Source organism: Phodopus roborovskii, unplaced genomic scaffold (assembly GCF_943737965.1).
Source record: "Phodopus roborovskii unplaced genomic scaffold, PHOROB, whole genome shotgun sequence".
NCBI classification, from domain to species: Eukaryota; Metazoa; Chordata; class Mammalia; order Rodentia; family Cricetidae; genus Phodopus; species Phodopus roborovskii.
The window spans coordinates 3,596,578-3,618,015 of NW_026125546.1; the positions used below are offsets into that span (position 1 = coordinate 3,596,578).

At 42.4% G+C, this 21,438-nt stretch overlaps 1 protein-coding gene across 12 annotated transcripts in view; it reads right to left on the reverse strand.

Moving 5' to 3' along the window:
• Dync1i1 (dynein cytoplasmic 1 intermediate chain 1) overlaps positions 1 to 21,438 on the reverse strand; it is a 480,988-nt gene that overhangs the window by 254,936 nt on the left and 204,614 nt on the right. For 5 of the 12 annotated variants that reach the window (XM_051177157.1, XM_051177153.1, XM_051177154.1 and 2 more), the window contains exon 1: positions 8,900 to 9,014. The exons of 3 other annotated variants lie outside the window; for them this stretch is intronic. In XM_051177157.1, coding sequence (XP_051033114.1) covers positions 8,900 to 9,007 — 108 coding nt within the window. In that variant the 5' untranslated portion in view covers positions 9,008 to 9,014. Of the gene's footprint in view, positions 1 to 6,032; positions 6,041 to 8,899; positions 9,017 to 21,438 lie in introns of those variants that run through there. 4 more of the 12 variants (XM_051177160.1, XM_051177155.1, XM_051177150.1 and 1 more) reach the window with 3 other exon arrangements.

A 21,438-nucleotide genomic window follows, 5' to 3' on the forward strand; every position in this document is an offset into this window, starting at 1 on the left:
GAGTGAGTTCAAGGATGGCCAAGGCTATCCTTGTCTCAAAAAACAAAACAAAACAAAAACACAACCAAAAACCAAACAAACAAAAACAAAAAACCCATTTGTGTATCCCACAAAACACATTCACACAAAATAAATAAAATCTAATAATTAGAAGTAAAACAAAACAAACAAACAAACAAACAAAACCTCTCCGGGTTTTGGTCTGAGTTACCTCACTCACAATGATTACTTCCTACTCCACCTATGTTCCTGATATAAGGATTCAGGCATTACGCTGGCCGGCCCCTATTACCTGGCACAATGCACTCAGGCAGTACGCTGGTCAGCCCAGGGTTTCATGAGTACTAGTCTGCAGGCAGGTGCAAAGGACCGCTTTAAAAGTCAGACCCCTGCCCACTTACACTCTCTTTTGCTCTCTCTCCTTCACCCCCTCTCCACCTTTTATTCCTATAGCTGTAATGAAAGAACACCTGATGATTTCATATTTTCTTTTTCTTAACAGCCGAATCATTTTCCATTGTATAAATTATGCAGTTTCATTACACAGTTATTAATTGATAAGCATCTAACATGTTTTGATTTCCTGGCTATTGTGAACAGAGTAGCAATGAACACAGATAAACAAATTTCTCTGTAGTAGAACAGAGTCTTTGTATATAAGGCCAAGAGTGGTATAGCTAACTGTGTGGGAGATCTATTTCTAGGTTTCTGGGGAAGCTCCACATTGAATGCACCCCTTCTTCCAAGGCTAAGATAAGAGATCCCTAAGAAGAGGGGGTGGGACGATACCAAAGCAATGAATGACTACACTGAACCAGGGTTTCTCAGACGCAACAGTGATATTTCACATATGAATTCACAGGGGTCACGACAGCATCCACAGACATGGACAAGCTCAAGCAAATAACAATACAGTATGGAGTGAGGGAGAAGGCTTGAATTCCAGCTGAGAGCTTCTGGGAGAAGAGAGTCTCTGGGTGTGGTGCCTGGTACCTAGATCATGCTCCAGTGGACAGCCACATCCCCAAGAATATACTGGCAGCAAAAAACGAGAGTTAGCGGGTTTAAAAGAAGGGAGCATGGGTCTTGGAGGAGGGGCAAATATGTTAAAAATAAATTGTATGAAATACCTAAATAATTAATTAAATGTTTTCAAAAAAGACAATGAAGGGAAGTATTTTGGGTCAAATTGTAACTAAAGGTATCTGCCCAAATCTTCAACAGAGAGAATACTAGTGTCTACCTCACAGGCAACTTTAATGAGCCCGCAGAAGTGAAGCTATCTTGAAGCCTGTCAAGCCAACCATTCTATTATCAGATGTCCCTCATTCCCTATTGGCATCTTGCATCCTAGCAGGTAAATCGCCTCAATGAGCATAATTAATTTCAGGGCAGTTTGGCTTGCCCTAGAGAGTGTCCTACAACCGGATTATAAGACAAGCGTGTTTCTAGGCGGCTCTGGGCTCAGCATTTCTGTTCTCATTCACCTTGGCTTGGAGCACACTTTCACTTTTGCAATCTGTCATTTGGGAGAAAACTGTCATTTGGGATCTAAATAGAGCTGGAGAGAGTCCTAGATGATTCCAGCCTTCTCTTGTCACTCACACTCTTAAAAGGCCAATTTGTCTGCAATACTTTTCCAATTGCAATATTTAAACAACTGGAGCATCCCACTGTTAACATGGACAGCAGGCGAAGACAGAGTTGAGAAAAAAGATGCCGTAGAATGAGGATCAGCAGTCCCTTAGACTGGCCAGGCCTTCTAACTGAGACCCACATTCAGGGGGTCTGAGTCAGTCCAATGCTGGTTTCTAAGCTTGTTCAGGTCAGCTGTCTCTGTTTCTGTAGCCTGGTCTTGACCCCTTTTCTTATCACTCCTCCCTCTCTGCAACTGGATTCCATGAGTTCGGCTCAGTGTTTAGCTGTGGATGTCTGCTTCTGCTCCATCAGCTACTGGATGAAGCCTTTATGATGACATATTAGTTATCAATCTCATTATCAGACTAAGGGACCTCTGACAGTGGAACCAGGATGTATCCCTGGTCTACAAAAGGACTTTGGGAGCACATTCCCCATGGAGGGATACTCCCTTAGCCTAGAGAAAGGAGGGAGGGCCTAGTCCCTACTCCAAATGACTTAATAGATTTTGATGATCCCTCCTGGAAGGCATCACCCTCCCTGTGGAGTAGGGGTGGGTGGGTAGGAGGAGAGAAAACTGGGATCGATATGTAAAATAAGAAAAATAATAAAATTAAAAAAAAGAATGAGGATCAGCATCCATATTCACTTTTCACACAGTTAAAAAGAATGGGAAAAGGGAGAGATGCTAGAAAATGGGACCACTACAGGTGTTGCTGAAATACAAATTAGAAAAACTAAAAAAACTTAGAACCCATCTGAGTATTGAAACACAGTGGACTTAGCCTCAACTGGACTCTCGGTGTTATTGATAGCGACACAATTGTTCCATTCATCACAAGGCCATCATGCCTGGATCAGTTTCTGGAGTATAAAGAACCTAATAAATATGTGTTTGAATAATGACTTTGGCAGGCATTATGTTAAAGTCATAGAATTCTAGCTGAGTGTATCTTTTAGGTTAATTTCTCTCAGCCACACCCTTTTCCTTCAGAACACTACTGTGAGAACAAGGTATTTAGAAGTCTAGAAACAGGAGCTTACAATAGCCACTTCTGTCAACAAATATGGGTGCATGGAAATGAGTGGAGACTTGACAGAGTAAATGAAAATGGCCTGCCTATCTTTCCTTTTAAATGAACTTGGGCATAGTAGATCCAAACTTTGTGACATAGCACCCTGTGTTGAAAGGTACAGTATTGGTTTGGGGTTTGAGATTTATTCTAATTTTAAATGGTAGGCATTCAAGAAATATCATAGTAGTCAAATTATGTGTCAAAATGGGCGACACACATTGTACCAAAACAGTATCCAAATGTCTACTTCTTCAACACAGGTGTGTATACAACTCACTATTCTGCCTACTTTTACAAGATGAATTTATTTTTTTACATTCACTGATTTTGGTATGTAGGGCCTCAGAGTGGGAGTGGACACATGGTGTATCATGTGTGGAGTAGGCAGAGGGAAACTTGTGGGAGTTTGTTCTCTCCTTCCGCCAGGTGGAATCTGGGGCTTGAACTCAGTTCATCATTTCTGGTGGCATCACGCCTACTGAGCCATCTCACAAGCCCACATTTACATCACTTGTTTATTTTGTGTGTATGAGAGAGGGGGGGAAGAAGAGAGAGAGAGAGAGAGAGAGAGAGAGGGGGGGGGGAGGTGTTCCTGCATGTCACACAGCTTGAGTATAAAGGTCAGAATGCAACTTTTGGAAAAAAGATTATCTCTGTTAACCTTGTTGGGGGCAGAGTTTCCCTTATTGTACCAGGGTACCACATCTGGCTTTTTCAGGTGGGTTCCAGATGTTGTACTCAGGTGGCCTAGCTTGAGGGACACCTGCTTTTACCTGGTGAGGCATCCTGCCAGCTCTATTGGCTTTCTTAATTCTTAAGGAAAAGAATCATCATACTGGGATATACTAATGAGGGTGCATGTTCATCTAGGCTTACTGAAGTTTAGGAAAGCTCTCAGTTCCCAAAGCTGAGCACCGGAACTTCACAGGCAGATGACCAGAGCTCATCAGAAACAAGCCAGTTATCACTGAGTGCCCTACACAGAGCAGGGCGTAATCTCTTCCAAGGAGGCTGTCACTAGTGCCCTAGTGATGAACATGACAGGTTTTCTCCAGGAACAACTACAGGATCCTGCCCCGTTTCAAAGACTCACTGTGAACTAATTTTGTAATACTAGTAGTTAAAAAAGACAACTGTTGCCTTCCCCAGAAAATGATATTATTGTTTGTGAGGCATAATCCCAGCTGAGACCCAGACAGAATAATGAAAGAAAGACAATTGGCCATCTGAGAGCTGCCAATCACTTCTGCAAGACAGTTGCACATTTATCAGAGGGACAAGGGAAGACAGGGCAGGAAACCTTGACCTGTCTTGGCTTCCAGCAGCAGTTCAGCCAAGACCAGGCTGAAACTTCAGGGTGGCCGCATTAAGTTCACTTCACTGTTCTGAAGCCAAGTTTTCCTGAAATCGGGCCTGTGTCTTAAATGGTGGCCACCATACTTACTTATAAATCAGGTTTCAGCCATGGTACCACAACCAGGAAAGCAACTGCCATCCAAAGTAACCCAGGATGATTCACCCCCACAGCTCTCTCAGCGGTGGGAGATAATCCACCCCCTGGTCCTAATTCCCTCTTTGTTCTAGAATCACGGACAGGAAATATCCAGGTTAGCACCAAAGGGCATTTTGTTCCGTTTCAATTCTGAATCATTTTGTTTCATTTAAAGTTTGAGCCTAAATAAAGTATACAAAAGTCAAACTTAAATTCTTTTTTAATTTCTTATTAATTTTTATTTAAATTTAAAACAATCTTATTTTACATACCAATCCCAGTTCCCTCTCTCTCCTTTTCTCCCATGTCCTCCACCAACCCCCCCAGCTCATTCCCCATCCACTCCTCAGGGAACATGAGGCCTTCCATGGGGGATCATCAAAGTCTGTTACATCATTTGGGGCAAGGCCTAGGCCCTCCCCCATGTGTCTAGGCTGAAAGAATATCCCTCCATAGGGAATGGGTTCCCAAAGCCTATGTGTACACTGGGGATAAATCCTGGTTCCACTGACAGAGTCCCCATAGACTGCCCAGGCTTCCTAAGTGACACCCATGTTCATGGGGCCTGGTTTGATCCTATGCTGGTTTTCCAGCTGTCAGACTGGTGTGCAGGAGCTCCCCCTTGTTCAGGACAGCAGTTTTTGTGAGTTTTTCCAGCCTGGTTTTGACCCCTTTGCTCATCACTTCTACAAGGGGATTCCAGGAATTCCACTCAGTGCTTAGCTGTGAATCTCTGCTTCTGTTTCCATCAGCAAACTTAAATTCTTAAGGCAATTTCTAATTCTTTACAAACAACACAAAAGTCAGAACATCTTAGCTCAGGCAGCTTTGATCATGGCAGTGGATGGGATATTGATGCTGCTGCCAGTGGATGGGATAGTGATGATGTTGGCAGTGGATGGGATAGTGATGATGCTGGCAGTGGATGGGATAGTGATGCTGGCAGGGGATGAGGCATTTCATAACCTTTCAGTCAGAGATTCCAAAGGAATCTGCAGGACAGAACGTTAGATGGTTGAAAATGATCTTGAAATCAGTGCCTTCAGTACCCACTCCAAATGCCTTGTATGTTTATTTGTTCTGTTTATATTCTTTTGTTGGGCATATACTATGTGGCAAAATGTGTGTAAACACAGATTGGGTATCCCCGATCTGAAATGCAAACGTTTTTGAGCTTCAACATGATTTCAGAATGCAGAATTCTATACCATGACATTTTGCTTAATGAAAAGAAATATTTTATGAACTGTTTAAAATAATACCTACTATGTTTGCAAAGCAGATGAGTTGTTCCTAGCACCCACATCCAGTGGCTCACAAACGCCTATAACTCCAGCTCCAGGGGGGATTCTACACCTCTGCTGTCTATAGGAAGCTGCTCTCAAATGCACTTGCACACACACACACACACACAGACCTTTTTTTTTTTTTTTTAAATAAACAAACCTTTAAAAACCACTACAACCTCATGAGGGTACTTGGAATGTAAGATCTCATCTTGATCACGGGCCCATCTTATGGGCCTCTTTACCCACTTTGTCCCCTTAAACTGAGCCAAAAGTAACCCCTCCCTCTGTTAGTATTCAGGCATCTATACTGGCCTGTCCTTGGGCTTCTGAGAGGATGTGCCCTCAGCTGCAGTCATTAAGGGCACCACCTGTGCATATTCACTAAGTTCCTCTTTAAAAGGGCCCTGCCCACCTCCAATCCTTGTCTCTCTCTCTTTCTTTCTGTCTGTTTCCCCTTTCTCCTCTCCTCTCTCTCCTCCTCTTTCTTCCTTCCTCTTTCCTCTCTCCTGCTGCTTCTGTCTCCAGAGGCCTGCCTCCCCTTTCTTTTCCCCCTTTTTATGAACCCTAATCCAAATCCCCTCTGCTTGAACCCTATTGCCCTGGCATCTTTCTCTTGTGATGCTTTTGTAAATTACAACACCTTCAAGGTTTCTTTCTCAGGCTCACACTGATGAGAAAGGTTACTAGGATTCACTGTTTCTCTGTGCTATTTGTTGCTCTCTAGTCTTTTGGAATTTACACAGAACTCTATCAAGAAGACAAGTTCTCAGAGGCCCACACTAAAGGTCTCTCAGCCACATCCAAATGCAAAAACCCTTGCATGTAACCGCCATGTTCAAAACTACCTGTCCTACGGCGCTGGCTATTCAGAAAAGTGAAGCCAGAACCATTTGCTAAGGATACTGAAACAGGGATGTGAGATGGCTCCTCCATGTGAGTGGTGGTTTTAATGAGCTGTCACTCATACTCTCAGGCTTGAATACTTGATTCTCATTTGACACCACTGTCCAAGGAGGCAGAGGGCTTGCTGAAGGAAGGGTGCCACTGGAGGCCGGCTTTGAGGTTTCAAACACCTCAACCCCCAAGTTTACCCTCTCTGTTTGAGATGTGAGCCTGTGAGCACTCAGTTTCCCGTTGCCATGCTCCCCCTTCACCTCCCCTTTGTCACTTCCCTCCACCACAATAGTGATGGCTTCCTATCTCTCTGGAAACCCCAAATACACCCTTCTGTGAGAAGCCTGATTGCCTTAAGTGCAATCATTTGGACCCACCTCATAGAAGGAGTGAAAGGGCCCCACACATAAGCCACAGCACACAGATACCCCACTCTCCTCCACTCGCCAAATAAACAAACAAGGGTGTTTTGCTTGTTTGGCTTAGAGATGCTTACATTGTTTTAGAGATGCTTACATTTAAGTATCTCTAAACATCAGAAAGAGCTTCTTGAGGGATACTAGATGGTGCAGAAAGATTTAAAGCCGGAGTAGATTTTAATACAATACAGTCAGTACATCCCAAAACGGAGCCCTGCTTTGACTCTTCTGAACGGAACTGAGCATGGAAGTATAAGACTATGAGTTGCTCTGGTGACTTTGAGCTTCCCTTTCAGTTAAGTAACAGAGACAGTGGGTCCTTCTGTAACTCGAATTCCAGAGACATGTTGAGGCTAGAAATATGCAGAAGCTCCTGGAATCTCTGTTTGCTGTGCAGGGGGTGAGGCCTTTGCTCCTCAAAACTGTTTGGTGTACCAGAAAAAAGAAAGAAAGAAAGAAAGAAAGAAAGAAAGAAAGAAAGAAAGGAAGGAAGGAAGGAAGGAAGGAAGAAGGGAAGAAAGGAAGGGAGAAAGAAAGAAAGGCAGGAAAGAAAGAAAAAAAAAGAGAGAAAGCTAGCCTTGATCTGCTTGGTTGGCCCATGATTCTCCCAATGTAAAATAAAAGAGCAGACAGCCTAATTTGGAGCCAGATTTCCTATATCACATCACACTTCATAGTAATTCTGTGAAATTCAAGTTGGATATTAGAATGTCAGTGTAAAAGAAAACCCATTATTAGCAAGGAATAGCAGGCACTTTAAAGATACAGTAGCTGTTGACATTTGAAAAAAAGGGAAACATAATCACAGGATGCTTTCTTTGGGCTTCCCATAGAAATGAGTAGCCGTTCCTTGTCAGTTCTCACCTCAGTTTCACCCACAACCTGCATACAGAGCAGCAAAGATCTCCCAGGGAAAACCACTATATAGGATATCAAGGACAAACACACTATCACATCAGGCATCATCTGCGGCCCAAAGAGATGGGAGAAGCCAGAAGGCTAAACTGCAACTGCAATTATTGGAAAATGATAAACATCGTAAGTTGTTATTTTACTCTTAAATTTGTAGAATGACACAGCATTTATTTAGATCACGAGGCATCAAAACACTTTCTTCTTCCTGAAAAAAACCTTATCTGTGTGGGGAGCAATCCCAGTTTTTCTTCGTGTGGGCATATCACCCTGTTCAAAGTTTCCTTTCTAGAAAACTATTCACAAATATCTGCCATCTGGTTTTTGTGCATTAGTTGGTTTATTTCTACACTATCACAACAAATTGGAGAGTAAAAATACATCACTTCTCAGACTGAGATAGGAGAGGACATACAACAGGCTTTGAATCTGGGGTCAATGGTGTTTGTTTGACCCCTGAGTATACCAAGAGAAAAGCTGTCTTGCCTCTGGGTTCTTGCTACTTGGTGATATAAAGAGGAAAACTTTTGGTGACAAAGAACACCTCCTCCTGCTGAAATACCCAACACTGTTCTCTATCTTGTTCATACCCCTTCCTTATGGTTCCCACTCAGCCAAGCTGAGGATTCTTATTGGCCATGGGAAATGTACACTGTGTAGGAATCACTGGAAATCCACTGGCATTAGATCTGTTTTGTCTTCTAAAATGTTCATATTGTTACTTTTTGCGAATAAATAAATAAATAAATAAATAAATAAATAAGATTTTTGTTCTTTCTCAACACAAGCACAGTTATGAACTAAATCCTAGATTCTGGGCAATGGGAGGGTAGCTCATCCTAATCTTAGCAGTTCCATGAAGTATAACCAATTGTTGTTCCCAAAGTAGAACACTGCCCATAAAGATTAAAGAAAATCCAACAACAAAGAGATCATGGACCACTCTTGTGGCTCTATTCAAGTTCAGGGAAAACCTGGGCTTGCAGATGTTTGAGTCATGTATGACCCATTGCTTAGGTGACATAACTTATCAGGGAGAGATGACCTTCCCCTTCAGAGTGTGTGGATATCCGTTCACACACTTCTTTCAAACTTCTCCCGAGGATCCCATTTGTCCACGTAACTAGTTCCTCGGATCCCAGTGACCATTTGACCCTACAACACCATGACCCAGCCTACCTCTTTCCTTTTCCGCTCTTCCTCCTTCCGTTTCTTCTCCTCTCTTATCTGGGCCAAGCGCTGCTTCTTGCGCTCCAGCTCTGCTTTGAGGTCGCTCTTGTCAGACATGGTTGCTTCCTTGGAGCAAAGGAGAGAGAGAAAGTGAGACTCTCTAAGCAATCTTTTTGTGTGGTCATTGCAAAATAATTCAAAAGGAAACTGCACCTTGCAAACGTGACTGGGGACCACAAGAGTCTGTGTTGAAGAAGAGAAAGAATTTAGGTTTCGTCTAACTCTGTGTGGTTCTTTTCCTATTATGGATCCATAAATGCAGGAAAAAATGTGATGTTGTGCCCCAGGTTGAAAAAGGACAGCAATGCACTTCCAGCGGAGTAACATGCTTTCAGTACAAGTTTCTTCGCAGATAAACAAAGGAGAGAGTGAGTATCAAAAAAGAAATCATCATGACATCAAGTTTGGGTGCTAACGGGGGCAATTCACCTCCACACTGCACAAAGAAAATGGTCAGTCAGGAGCCTTAGAGTGTGCCCAGCTTTGGTGTCTATGGACTGGATAAATACTCTGTCACAGAGCTTAGTGAAACTTCATTTTGCTTAACAGGACATGCATCCTGAAATGCTATTTTTTTTTCTGTAAACTCCTCCCAAACTGTCACCCTTAATTTCATCTCCCAAATAATACTATTTCTATGAACTTTCATTGCATATTGAATACAATATTCCTTATTTTGGCACTGGCCTCTTTCACAGTAAAGGATGTTGATATACACAAGAAATAAGAGGTAACCTTGTGTTGAACTCCTAGGAAATTTATCAACATAAGTTTCAATTTTATTTATCCTTTTACAAAATACTCATTCCCATGTGGATGATCGTTTTGCCTCCATGTATATATGCGTACGACATACACATTTGAGTCTGCAGAGGCCAAAAGAGGGTGTTGGATTCCCTGGAACTGGTGTTCCAGGTGGTTGTGAGCTGTGTGGTGTCTGGACTTGAACCTGGGTCCTCTGCAATAGAAACAAAAGTGCTAACTGCTACGCTATCTCCGGGTCTGAGGTTTAACTTTAGTGTTGTTGTGTCAAAGTTCATGATAATGGGGCCCAGAAGTATTTTCAAATACAAGAGGTTTGGAGACTTTTCAGTTACCAAACCAATGATAATACACTCTTTCATCTTTATTCCTAGAAACAAGCAAGGAGGAAACCCACAGAATTGAAAGCTGCCCAGGCACTACATAGTAGACTCTAAAGTCAAGCTTTCATGTACTGTGATCCACCACACACACCCAAGCCCTGAAGTTTAAGCTCAAAGTAATGCACACAAAAACATACCAGTCAGCAAATAAGTAACAAAGGTCTGAGGGCAGAGGCCAAGGTGAGCATAGTGGACTTGAACTGGATGCCCAGCAATATTAGGAACTCACAAGTGAAAGGAAGATGTGGACATGCAAAGATGTGCAAAAAGAAGCCTGGAGGAATCCAGATAAAGAAACAGAAACTTCAATTGAATCGTGTGTGTGTGTGTGTGTGTGTGTGTGTGTGTGTGTGTGTGTGTGTGTGTGTGTATGTGTAATGATAGAGTCAGCCAATCACAGCAGTTTCCTGAAAGGGAAAGGGACAACATAAAAAGGAGTTTGCTGAACCTATTCTTGTCCCTGCCTGCATGACATGGGAGCAGACACTAGAAATTAGGCAAGCTGCTGCGCCCGCCCTGGGAAGGAGGTGAAATCAGAGGCAGCAGTGAAGACTATGGCTCGCACAGCCAGGGGATTGGGCCCTTCATAGAGGCCTGAAGGAAAAGAGGAAAAATTCTACCACAATGTAAGCTGTGAGAAAGCAAAGAAGATGGCACAGATATTGGAAGGAGAGGGCCAAGATGGAAGTATCAAACAAAACAAATATTTAATCTATGCATAACAACCAACAACCTGTCTACCATAGCCCCATGACCTATAAATCACAATGGAGCCCAGGGGCAGAAGTTCTGCAGTAAAGCTTGTACACCTGTACAGTACTTAAAACCAGAGCCACAAATCCATAGGCATGTAGATAGTCTGAGGAGAGCTGAGGGGAAGTGCCCAGCCCAGGTGAGAGCTCCAACTCATAGCCCGCATGATGGAGCAAGGACCTAGGGTCACATGTTTTTGATCATTACTCTTCTTTCTTAGTTTGAAAAGTAACAGCATTAACAAAAGTGAAGTTTTCCAGTGAAATACTGGTGACTAACAATGTTCAACAGCAAGATGAGAGATGTCTCTCAGGGAAAAGGAAGGATGCTACTTATAAAAGCTGTCTGAGAAGTTACCTTGCTCTTAGCCAGTGGGGACAGATCTACGGTAATCAATGGGCTTGAAAGTTTTATTTGGTCAAAGTATAATTTATAATACAACATATATAAATGAGAAAATCACTGAGCAATAGCTGAAAGCAGACAGGACAAACTTCTAGAGCATCAGTTCCTCCCTTCTCCATCATTCCCCAACTATTTTCCATGTTTTTTCCATCAACATCACCTGGCACCACTTCCAGTACATATTACCATCATCTGGAACAAACTACATTCAAAAAACATTCTACCTTGGTTGTGACATTTTCTTTATTAACTTCCTTCTTTGACAATTTAGTGTATGCACACATGTATATGTACATATAATACATGCTGATTACGGACTTTCATGCCCCATCTTCTTATTTCTCTTCCACCCTATGTCAACAGCCCCCCCCCAAACCTGGCAAATCTCTTTCTTGCCTTCATGCCTCTTTTGTTTTATGACCCACTGATTTTAACTAGGGTCCAAACTAGAGTTTGGAATTGTCTATGCACTGGTATCTGATGGGCTCATCAGTATGTACACTCAGAACATTGACCGGCCCTCCCTTAGAACTATGGGTAGCCAACAGTTCAACAGGGAGGGGTAGGATGCCTCAGGAGCTCAGCCTTAATACATGACTGTTGATTGACTGTTTTGTCTTACGCAAGCTACCACAGCTAAGGTGCAAAGTTCAGTCACAAGAGGAATTAGCTTGTCTCCTCAGCAAGGTACAGGGTAGGAGGCAACAGGAGCAGGCAGGCAGGTGGGCGTGTCTCCTGATGCTAATTATTAATGTTAGCATTCTAAGCCATAGAAATAATACTAGCAAGGCTCCACAGAAAGCACTGGAGAGATTTACAGAGTGTGTTAAGCAGACACGTTTGAAAGCTTGTCTCCTTTAACTACAGTGGACACACTGTGGAAGGACACAGTTCCAGAGGCCCTGACTGCTTACAGATGTTTTGGGCCCATTCCAAACTAGCTACTTAATGCTCACCCCCCAGGGGAATAAGAAATCTCAATGGAATACCTCATAAAGCGTTTGGGAAGTACGCAGTTTGGAAAATGAATGGACTTTCACTCGCAGCCTGGCGCCCTACACAGTGGTTTAAGTGCAGTGTCAGCCCTGACCTTCACAGGATCTCCCAGGGGCCTTATGGGTCCCACCCTCTGGGTCTCCCTGCACATCAAACAGAGAAACTGGGGGTAGGAGGAGGTACAAGGCTTGAGGCATGCGGAACCCCATGGTGATTCGGACACTCCCAGTCTGGAAAAAATACAAGTCACACTAGAGCTGATCCTGTTGGTGGGGCAGTAGGTGAGCCAGGCCTGAGAGCAGGAGAGCTGCCTTTGCCACCCCGTTGTGTGCCATATGGTGGCGTGGGTGAGGGAAAGACGCCTCACTCCTGCCCCTTGCCACCTGCAACAGATGGGATAGCTGGCCTTGGGGGCATTAGAGCTGGTCCTGCCCCTTACTAACTACAGCACTCAGGAAAGGGGGTCTTGCACCTCACCTGACCCTGGTGGTGTGGGTGTGGGCGAGCTGGGCCTGAGATTATGAGAGCAGAGAACTGCTCCTTGCTTCAGGCTGCATTGGGAGAGCTAGCTGGGACAGAGCTGGAGAGCTCCCATGGGAGGTGACAATGAGGGAAAGCGGGTGAACTGACCAACACAGCTACCACCCATGCCCAGAACCAGAGCTACGAGTTAGTCCATCCCAATATCCACCTCATCTATGAACTGCTAGAGTGCGTGAAGGAGCCGAACCTGCAGATCCAAAGCTGCAGGCTCTCCATGACACAGGTCAATAGGATATTCAAGAGGAGTCCCAGTGAGGGCCCAGGACAGAGGGTATGGCAGAAGCCAGGAGCCTTGAACTCTAGTTCAATGCAATGACTCATTGCAATGGACACTTACAAGTAAAGATGTATGGACTCAAGGGTATATGGTGTGACCCACCCACACTAGCTTCCACACTGAGATTTTTGTTTGCTTGTTTTTGATTTTTGTTTTTTGTTACTTTCATTTAATTTTGGGGGTGCTGCAAGGGCAGAGGGTGGGGAAATGGATGGGAATGGGATGCACGATGTAAAATTCACAAAGAATCAATAAAAAAGTTAAACAAAACAAAACAAAAAGAGTATGAGTCAGAATCATTCCTGCTAACGATTTCTTCCATCACACACATGAAAAGCTGGTCTTTCCCACTTACAGAGGTCGGGGAGACAGATCACACCTTTTCCCCATCTAATCACAGCATACTCTCCCACCCATCATCCCATTCACAACTTGCCTCCAATGGGCTTAGGGCTGAGCTTTACTCAATTGCATCCCTTTGGGGATTAATCAGTGCACATGCCACCCAGTGCCTGCTCTGATCTCCACAGCAGAGCCCCATGCTCTCATCTCAACTTACATTAGGGTCTCTCATGCTGTATGCTTTTCACTCATGTCCACTGCCAAACCCACCCTTTCCATATCCCTCAACCTCCCACGTGCGGTCTCACCCCAGAATCTTTAATATAATTGAAGGTGTCAATATAATGGAACACGTGCACACGCCTACCTCACCTTTTCTGTTTCTCCATCCACCTAATGACACTGACTACAATACAGACAATTAGAAGTTCAAACCATCTACTCCATTTATTCTGGATTCCAAATACCAGTTACCCCCGAGTCTGATGTTTTTCAGGTCCTAGCAGTGTCAAATGCCTTATTTGTTCCCTGGTTCATTCTTTAGCTCCTGCTTCATATTCACTCACTCAGCTCCACACACTCTAGCCTCCGACTCAGTTCTTACATTTTGACTTCTGTTTGTTTATGGTGACAGCAAACTGCCATGCAGTTGGTCTCAATTGACCAAATTGAAGAGCGTTCAACAGTGCCTGATAAATATTAAACACTCACAGGACTTTCATTGTCTTCTGCCAACGCTACTTCATCTCCTTCACAGTGCTGGATAGTTTGTGTCAAGCTGACAGGAGCTGAAGTCATTTGAGCGCAGGGACTCTCAATTAAGAAGATAACTCCATATGATCAGGCAGTAGGCAAACTTGTGGAGGATTTTCTTAATTAGTGATTGACCGGGAAGGACCAAGCTTACTGTGGGTGGTGTCATCCCTGGGCTGGTGGTCCAGGGTCCTATAAGAAAGCAAGCACCCTTCCACAGACTCTACATCAGCTCTTGTCTCCAGGTTATTACCCTGTTTGAGTTCCTTCTGACTTCCTTTGATGATGAACAGCAATGTGGAAGTGTAAGCCAAATACACCCTTTCCTCCCCATGTTGTTTTTTGTTCTGGTGTTCCATTGTAGCAACAATTCCTCAAACTAAGATATCACTTCGCTTTATTTCTATTAATATTATTACTATTATATTTTAATTATTATCAATTCCCAGTAGCATTGATTTTCATGCACCAGTGCCACTTTAATTTATTGTTCATAGCTTCCAATAATCTCTTTAAAAGGTGTTAGGAGAATAGGTTACACATTTACAGGTATAGCACATTACTGAATTAATATCAGAAGACCATGAAAGTCTATCTGTGTGCCTGAAAGTCTAAGTCACTTTATGGGGAACCAAAAGCCCCCTGCCTCCAAGAGACTAAGTGAAGCAAAAGCCATGGGCTCGGTGAGAGGTGCGATGCAAAGGAAAACCTGTTTTAAAAGTTAAATGGATATAATTTAATTAATTCTTCCATGAACATAGAATTACATACCAAACTGGACAGATTCCTACTCTGTATCACTCATCTGCCCCAAAGCAGCATGGGTTTCAACAGGCAACAGAGTGGGAGAAGAGGGAATGAGGGAATGAGAAAGTGAAAGGAAAAGGTAGCCGCCACGGGAGGGAGGAAGGGGTAGAGTCATGGTCATGACTCCTTGCAGCTTCCCTGGCATCTCCTGCACGGTTTTTCAATCCATCCACATCTGTGCAGAAATGCAAACCTTCATCTTGTCTGGACTCCAAGAATAAGACCCAGACCCCTTGAGTTCCCATTCGTTCACATCCCCACAGTCCAGTCTTCCTTAGAACCAAGCGTCTGCAGGAGAAGCCACAGGGTTAGCTCTGTTTGCACAGCTGCTTGGTAACAGCTCCTCCCAAGGTTGGGCTTTGAACAATACAGATCTCTATTTCCTTTGGTTGTCTAGGTTGGCAGCAGCTGGAGATTCTATTTCTAATGCTGGCATGCCTGAGTGTATTTTCAAGCTTAAAGCTGGAATTCTATAAGGTTTAAGTCACTGCCTTGCTGTTGCCAAATGCAGTGAAAAAATACACATCCATAAGTTCTCTCTTCCTGCCTGAAAACAGGTGCTCTCATCAGGTATTCACTACTAGCTATTGGCCTTTCCATCTGCCACCAGACATGAGTAAGAAATCTGATCATTCTTGGGCTTATTGCACCTGCCTGGTTTAGCTCCTTCCACTTGGAAAGGAAATCAAGAGTGGATGCAAAGCACAACTGTTAACCCATTTTCACAGCTGCATCTTACAATTAAAAACAAAACAAACAGAAGAAGAAGAGGAGGAGGAGGAAGAAGAAGATATCGCAGATGGGAGTTGAAAACGATATTTGGTGTTTTTTTGTAGCTGTAGCACTGGCCATGGATTTTGGTGCCTTGGACATGCTAAGCAAGGGTTCTTCTATCATGAAGCTAAATACCCAGCTCTATTTTCTAAAACTTCAGGTATGCACATGTGTATATGAAGCCAGAGGGTAAGCTCTGAGGTCATACTTTAAGTATCACTCACTCTTTCCTGAAACAGTGTCTGTCCACCAGCCTGGAATTCACCAAGTATACTAGCCTGGCTAGCCAGGGAGTCCAAGGGATTGGCCTGTCTTCACTGCTTGAGCTCTGGGGTTATAGGCATTGCCTCCACGCCCAACCTTTGTTGGTGGCAGTATTGTGTGTGTGTGTGTGTGTGTGTGAATTCAGGAAATTGAACTCAGAGCCTTAAGGCAAGCACTTTATCAACTGAGATAACTCTTTAGCCTATTTTTAGATTTTTTTATGCCAACAGTAGGCTATGAAAATACTAACGAAGGTTATCTCATAATAGGACAGAATTCAGGCCTGATTATAATGTACAAGTGAAGTTCTCAATCATTCTCTGTACCTGCTTATATCCTCCTTATAATTTGGTTCAATAAATTATCAAGTACCTTACCATTAACATACCTATTAACACAAACCATGTTAACCACTATAGCTAATACAATTTAAATATTCTTAAAGATTAATTTTAGAACTACAAACAACAAAAAGTTGTCTTCTAAGACAAAAATAGTAAAAATTGTGTGACTTTTTACATTTCCATGTATCTTTTAAATGTCTAAACACAAATAAGAGTTCTCGCTGTTGTTTCTGTGCAGTTTGTTGTTTTCTGCTACTTTAGTGGAAGTATATGAACAAACACTTGCTTCACATATACATGCAGTCTGAAAAAGGAAGATTCCAAAAATCTTTCCAGGTAATTGTGTGCTTTCTTTGATTTTATACCAAAAGTGAACAAGTAGCAAAGTTCCCTGAAGGTCAGCTGTAATGTGCTTATAAATGACATCAATCAATGAACTTTTTGCACATTGAACTTCTGCTACATTAGCGTTCTCTCATATGTCTTGCACATTTAGCAATGTGTGATTTTCTAATACCATTGGTTATTTGGTTAAAAAATCAATAATTAGAAAATATTGAATGGTTGTATATAGATCCATATCTATTGCCATGCACAAAACTTAAGTCCAGATGGGTCAAAGACCTCAACATAAATCCAGTCACACTGAACCTCTTAGAAGAGAAAGTGGGAGGTACCCTTGAACAAATTGGTTCAGGTGACCACTTCATGAACATAACATCAGTAGCACAGACACTGAGATCAACAATGAATAAAAGGGACCTCCTTTAACTGAGAAGCTTCTGTAAGGCAAAGGACACAGTCAATAAGACAAAACGGCAGCCCACAGACTGGGAAAAAAAAAATCTTCCCCAACCCCACATCAAAGGGCTGATTTCCAAAATATACAAAGAACTCAATAAATTAGTCACCAAAAACACCAAATAATCCAATTAAAAAGTTGGATACAGAACTAAATAGAGAATTCTCAATAGAGGAATCTAAAATGGCCAAAAGACACAAAAGTGCTCAATATCCTTAGACATCAGGGAAATGCAAATCAAAACAACACTGAGATACCATCTTACTCCTGTCAGAGTGGATAAAATAAAAAACACCAAGGACAGTTTAAGCTAGAAAAGATGTGGAGAAAGGGGAGCACTCCTCCACTGCTGGTGGAAGTGCAAACTCCTACAGCTACTTCGGAAATCAATATGGGGGTTCATCAGGAAAATGGGACTCAGTCTACCACAGGACCTGGCAATTCCACTCTTAAGCATATACCCCCCCAAAAAAAAATGCACATTCATACAACAAGAACATCTCTTCAACTATGTTCATAGCAGCATTGTTTGTAATAGCCAGAACCTGGAAGCCACCTAGATGCCCCTCAACTGAAAAATGGATAAAGAAGATGTGCTACATTTACAGGATGGAGCACTACTCTGTGAAACAAACAAACAAACAAAACAATGAAATCTTGACATTCTCCAGCAAACAGATAGAACTAGAGGAAACCATCCTGAGTGAGGTAACCCAGTCACAAAAAGACAAACATGGTATGTATTGACTCATATATGGATTTTAGACATAGAGCAAAGGATCACCAGCCTACAATCTATACCGACAGAAAAGAGCTAGGAAAAAGGAGGACCCTAGGAGAGATACATGGTTCCTTGGAAAAGGGGAAAGAGACAAGATCTCCTGAAAAAAATTGGGAGCATGGGGGGATGGGGGAAGGAGTTAGGACAAAGAGTATGGGAGAAGAGGAGGGGAGAGGAGGACATGAAGGAGCAGGAAGACTGAGTCAGGGGAAGAATAGAGGAGAGCAAGAAAAGAGATACCATAATAGAGGGAGCCATTATAGGTTTAAAGAGAAATCTGGCACTAGGGGAAAGTACAGAGATCTACAAGGATGACCCAGCTAAGAATCTAAGCAATAGTGGAGAGGCTACCTTTAACATCCTTCCATGATAATGAGATTGATGACTACCTTATATGCCATCCTAGAGCCTTTATTCCATAGCTGATGGAAGCAGAAGCAGCCACTCACAGCTAAACACTGAGCAGAACTCCTGGAATCCAGGTACAGAGAGGGAGGAGTGATAAGTAAAGGGTTCAGGACCAGGCTGGAGAAACCCACAGAAACTGCTGACCTGAACAAGGGGGAACTTATGGATCCAAGACCAACAGCTGGGAAGCCAGCATAGAACCATCCCAGACCCCCTGAATGAGGTATCAGTTAGGAGACTTGGACAATCTATGGGGCTTCTGGTAGTGAATCAATATTTATCCCTAGTATAGGAATGGACTTTGGGAGCCCATTCCACACAGAGGGATACTCTCTCAGTCTAGACACATGGTGAAAGGCCTAGGCCTTGTTCCAAATGATATGACAGACTTTGAAGATTCCCAGGGAAAGCTTCACCCTCCCCAGGGAGCTGAGATGAGGGGATGGGGGCAGGTGGGTAGATCAGAGAGAGGGAATTGGGATTGACATGTAAAAGAAGCTTGGTTCTAATTTAAATAAAAAGAGGAAAAATAAAAAAAGAGAAAATATTGAACTTTGCAATTTCCTCCAACTATAGATATACTGAAGACTGTATAATTAAACTGAAGACTGTTACTATCTTCACAAAACTCTCCAGGTATTGTAAAACTCTCAAATTCATATTGGTGGTGGCAGCTAAAAGTGCCCCTTTTATTTTATTCTTAATTTTTTATTCTTAATAGCTCAAATTGTATCATTAGCAAAAAATTAAAGATAGCTATTCTTTGGTAAGGATAAGTTCATGAATTTACTTTCAGAAAGCTATCCCCACACACCCCAAAACCCCCACATCCCACAGAGCCTTGCATATACCATGTTTCTGTATTCCCTATGCCAGGAAAAAGTGTTGATACCTAGCTCCATCCCTAGCCCCTGAAAGGGCATGCTTCTTAGCTGGGGTAGGCAAGTGAGAAACTCTTCACATTAAGTTCTGTGGGACATTTTCCTCAAAGGCCTCACCCTCTCTTAACTAATGTTCTTTGTCCTGAACTCTGCTCACTGTTTTGTTTATTGTTTGTTTGTTTTGATTTTTCCAGCATTTTGTGTGTATATATATATATATATATATATATATATATATATATATATATATGGTTTTCTTATTTTACATATCTAATCCAGTTCCCTCTCTCTCCCTTCCATACCCTCTGACCCTCCTCCCACCCCATTCGCCCCCTCCACTCCACAGAGAGAGTGATGTCTTCTAGGAGGGATCATCAAAATCTGTCAAGTCATTTGGAGTAGGGACTAGATCCTCCCTCCTGCCTCTAGGTTAAGGGAGCATCCTCCACGGGGAATGCACTCCCAAAGTCCTTTTGTGAAACAGGGATGCATCCTGGTTCCACTGTCAGTGGTCCCTTCTACTGCCCAGGCCTTCTAGCTGAGACACATGTTCAGTTCAGGGTGTCTGAGTCAGTCCAATGCTGTTTTCCCAGCTATCAATCTGGGGGTCCATGAGCTCTCCCTTGTTCAGGTCAGCTGTCTCTGTGGGTTTCTGTAGCCTGGTCTTGACCCCTTATCACTCCTCCCTCTCTGCAACTAGTTTATTGAACTCTAGATCCACAAATTCATAGTTTTCCAGTTGCTGTCTCAAGGAAAGCAGATAGTATTTATGAAAACAAAAGGCAACACTTTGAACTCAGAATTCAAACAACCAAAGCAATGTTTTTTTTTTGTTTGTTTGTTTTGTTTTGTTTCTTTTTTCTTAAGATGACCACTAAACTTTGGTAGCAACAGAAAAATTATACATTTTCTTTGCCACATGAAGAGTGAAAGTTTAGGGAGTTTAGTATTGTGCTCATGAAGGATAGTTTTAAGCATACTTTGGCTTCTTTTTAAACTATGATTATGTAGCAATGGTGTTTGCTACCATCACTAATGATACCCCTGCCCTGAATTACACTTAGGCACAAGTAATTAAGTTCAAGATTTCTTTTATACCCTCCCTTCAAACATCAACATAACAAAAATTGACAGAAAGCATTAGTGTTATCATGAAAATAGTCTTGCCTGAAAAGATCCCTACGATGCACTTACCTAACCTGTTTGTAGCAATATGGAGTTGATTCTAAAGTTTGCAGAGACATTTACTTTTAAAATGCAATTATTTGAGATGTAGCCCTAAAAAATAAATTTGAGCTCTTTCTTTCAAGGAAAAGACTAAGTAGTAAAATCATCAACCACAGAAATACAGACTGCATACAAGAATTCTACAACAAAAAGGAGTTTAGAAATACCAAGATTTATGAACCCTGATATACAACATGAATAATAGAGAGGGAGAATGAGGTCTTGAGAAGAATTTTCCATAGAATTGCATGTGAAAGATGTCTCACTTGCAACCTAGCCAAGAGGTAAGAAAAATGAACCAAGAAACCTTTTTAAGGATGGGAGGTTGATGCATGGCAGAGCTCTTGCCTATTCAAACAGGTCCTAGGTTCTACTCTGAATACCTAAAGAAAGACTTTTTTCTGTGTTCCCATTCCTTTCCATTCCCCATCTTCCCCCAATGTGGATGTGCATGTGCACGCAGACACGTGCACACACACACACACACACACACACACACACACACACACACACACACACACTTTAGGCCAAAGAAAATTCTTCTTAAAAGGCTTCTGGAGTGTACACTATTTGGTCTGCTTTGAGTTCAATATTTTTATCACTCTCCATCACCTCCTCATGGCAAAACTTGTGAATTGCAATGAAAGCCTTTGTAAAATTTGAAGACATATCATCAAAACCAATATTGGGTGGCCTTTAGGACTACATGAGTTTTATCTGCCTAGGGAGAATATAGTTTTATCAGCAGACAGATACTAAATGAAAGCATCTCATCTAAACATATATACAGAATTTTAAACATCTGCACTGGGTTTCTATATATCTCTCAATTTTTTTCATATTAAATTCTTAACTAGGAAATGAAGCAATATCTTCAAAGTAAGCCTTTCTTTGTTCAGGATGAATTTCTGAGGTATGTTTATGATTGTCATGTCTGAGTCACTTGTCCTTCTTTCTTTGCTTCCTGATTCTGAGCAGCCAAATTG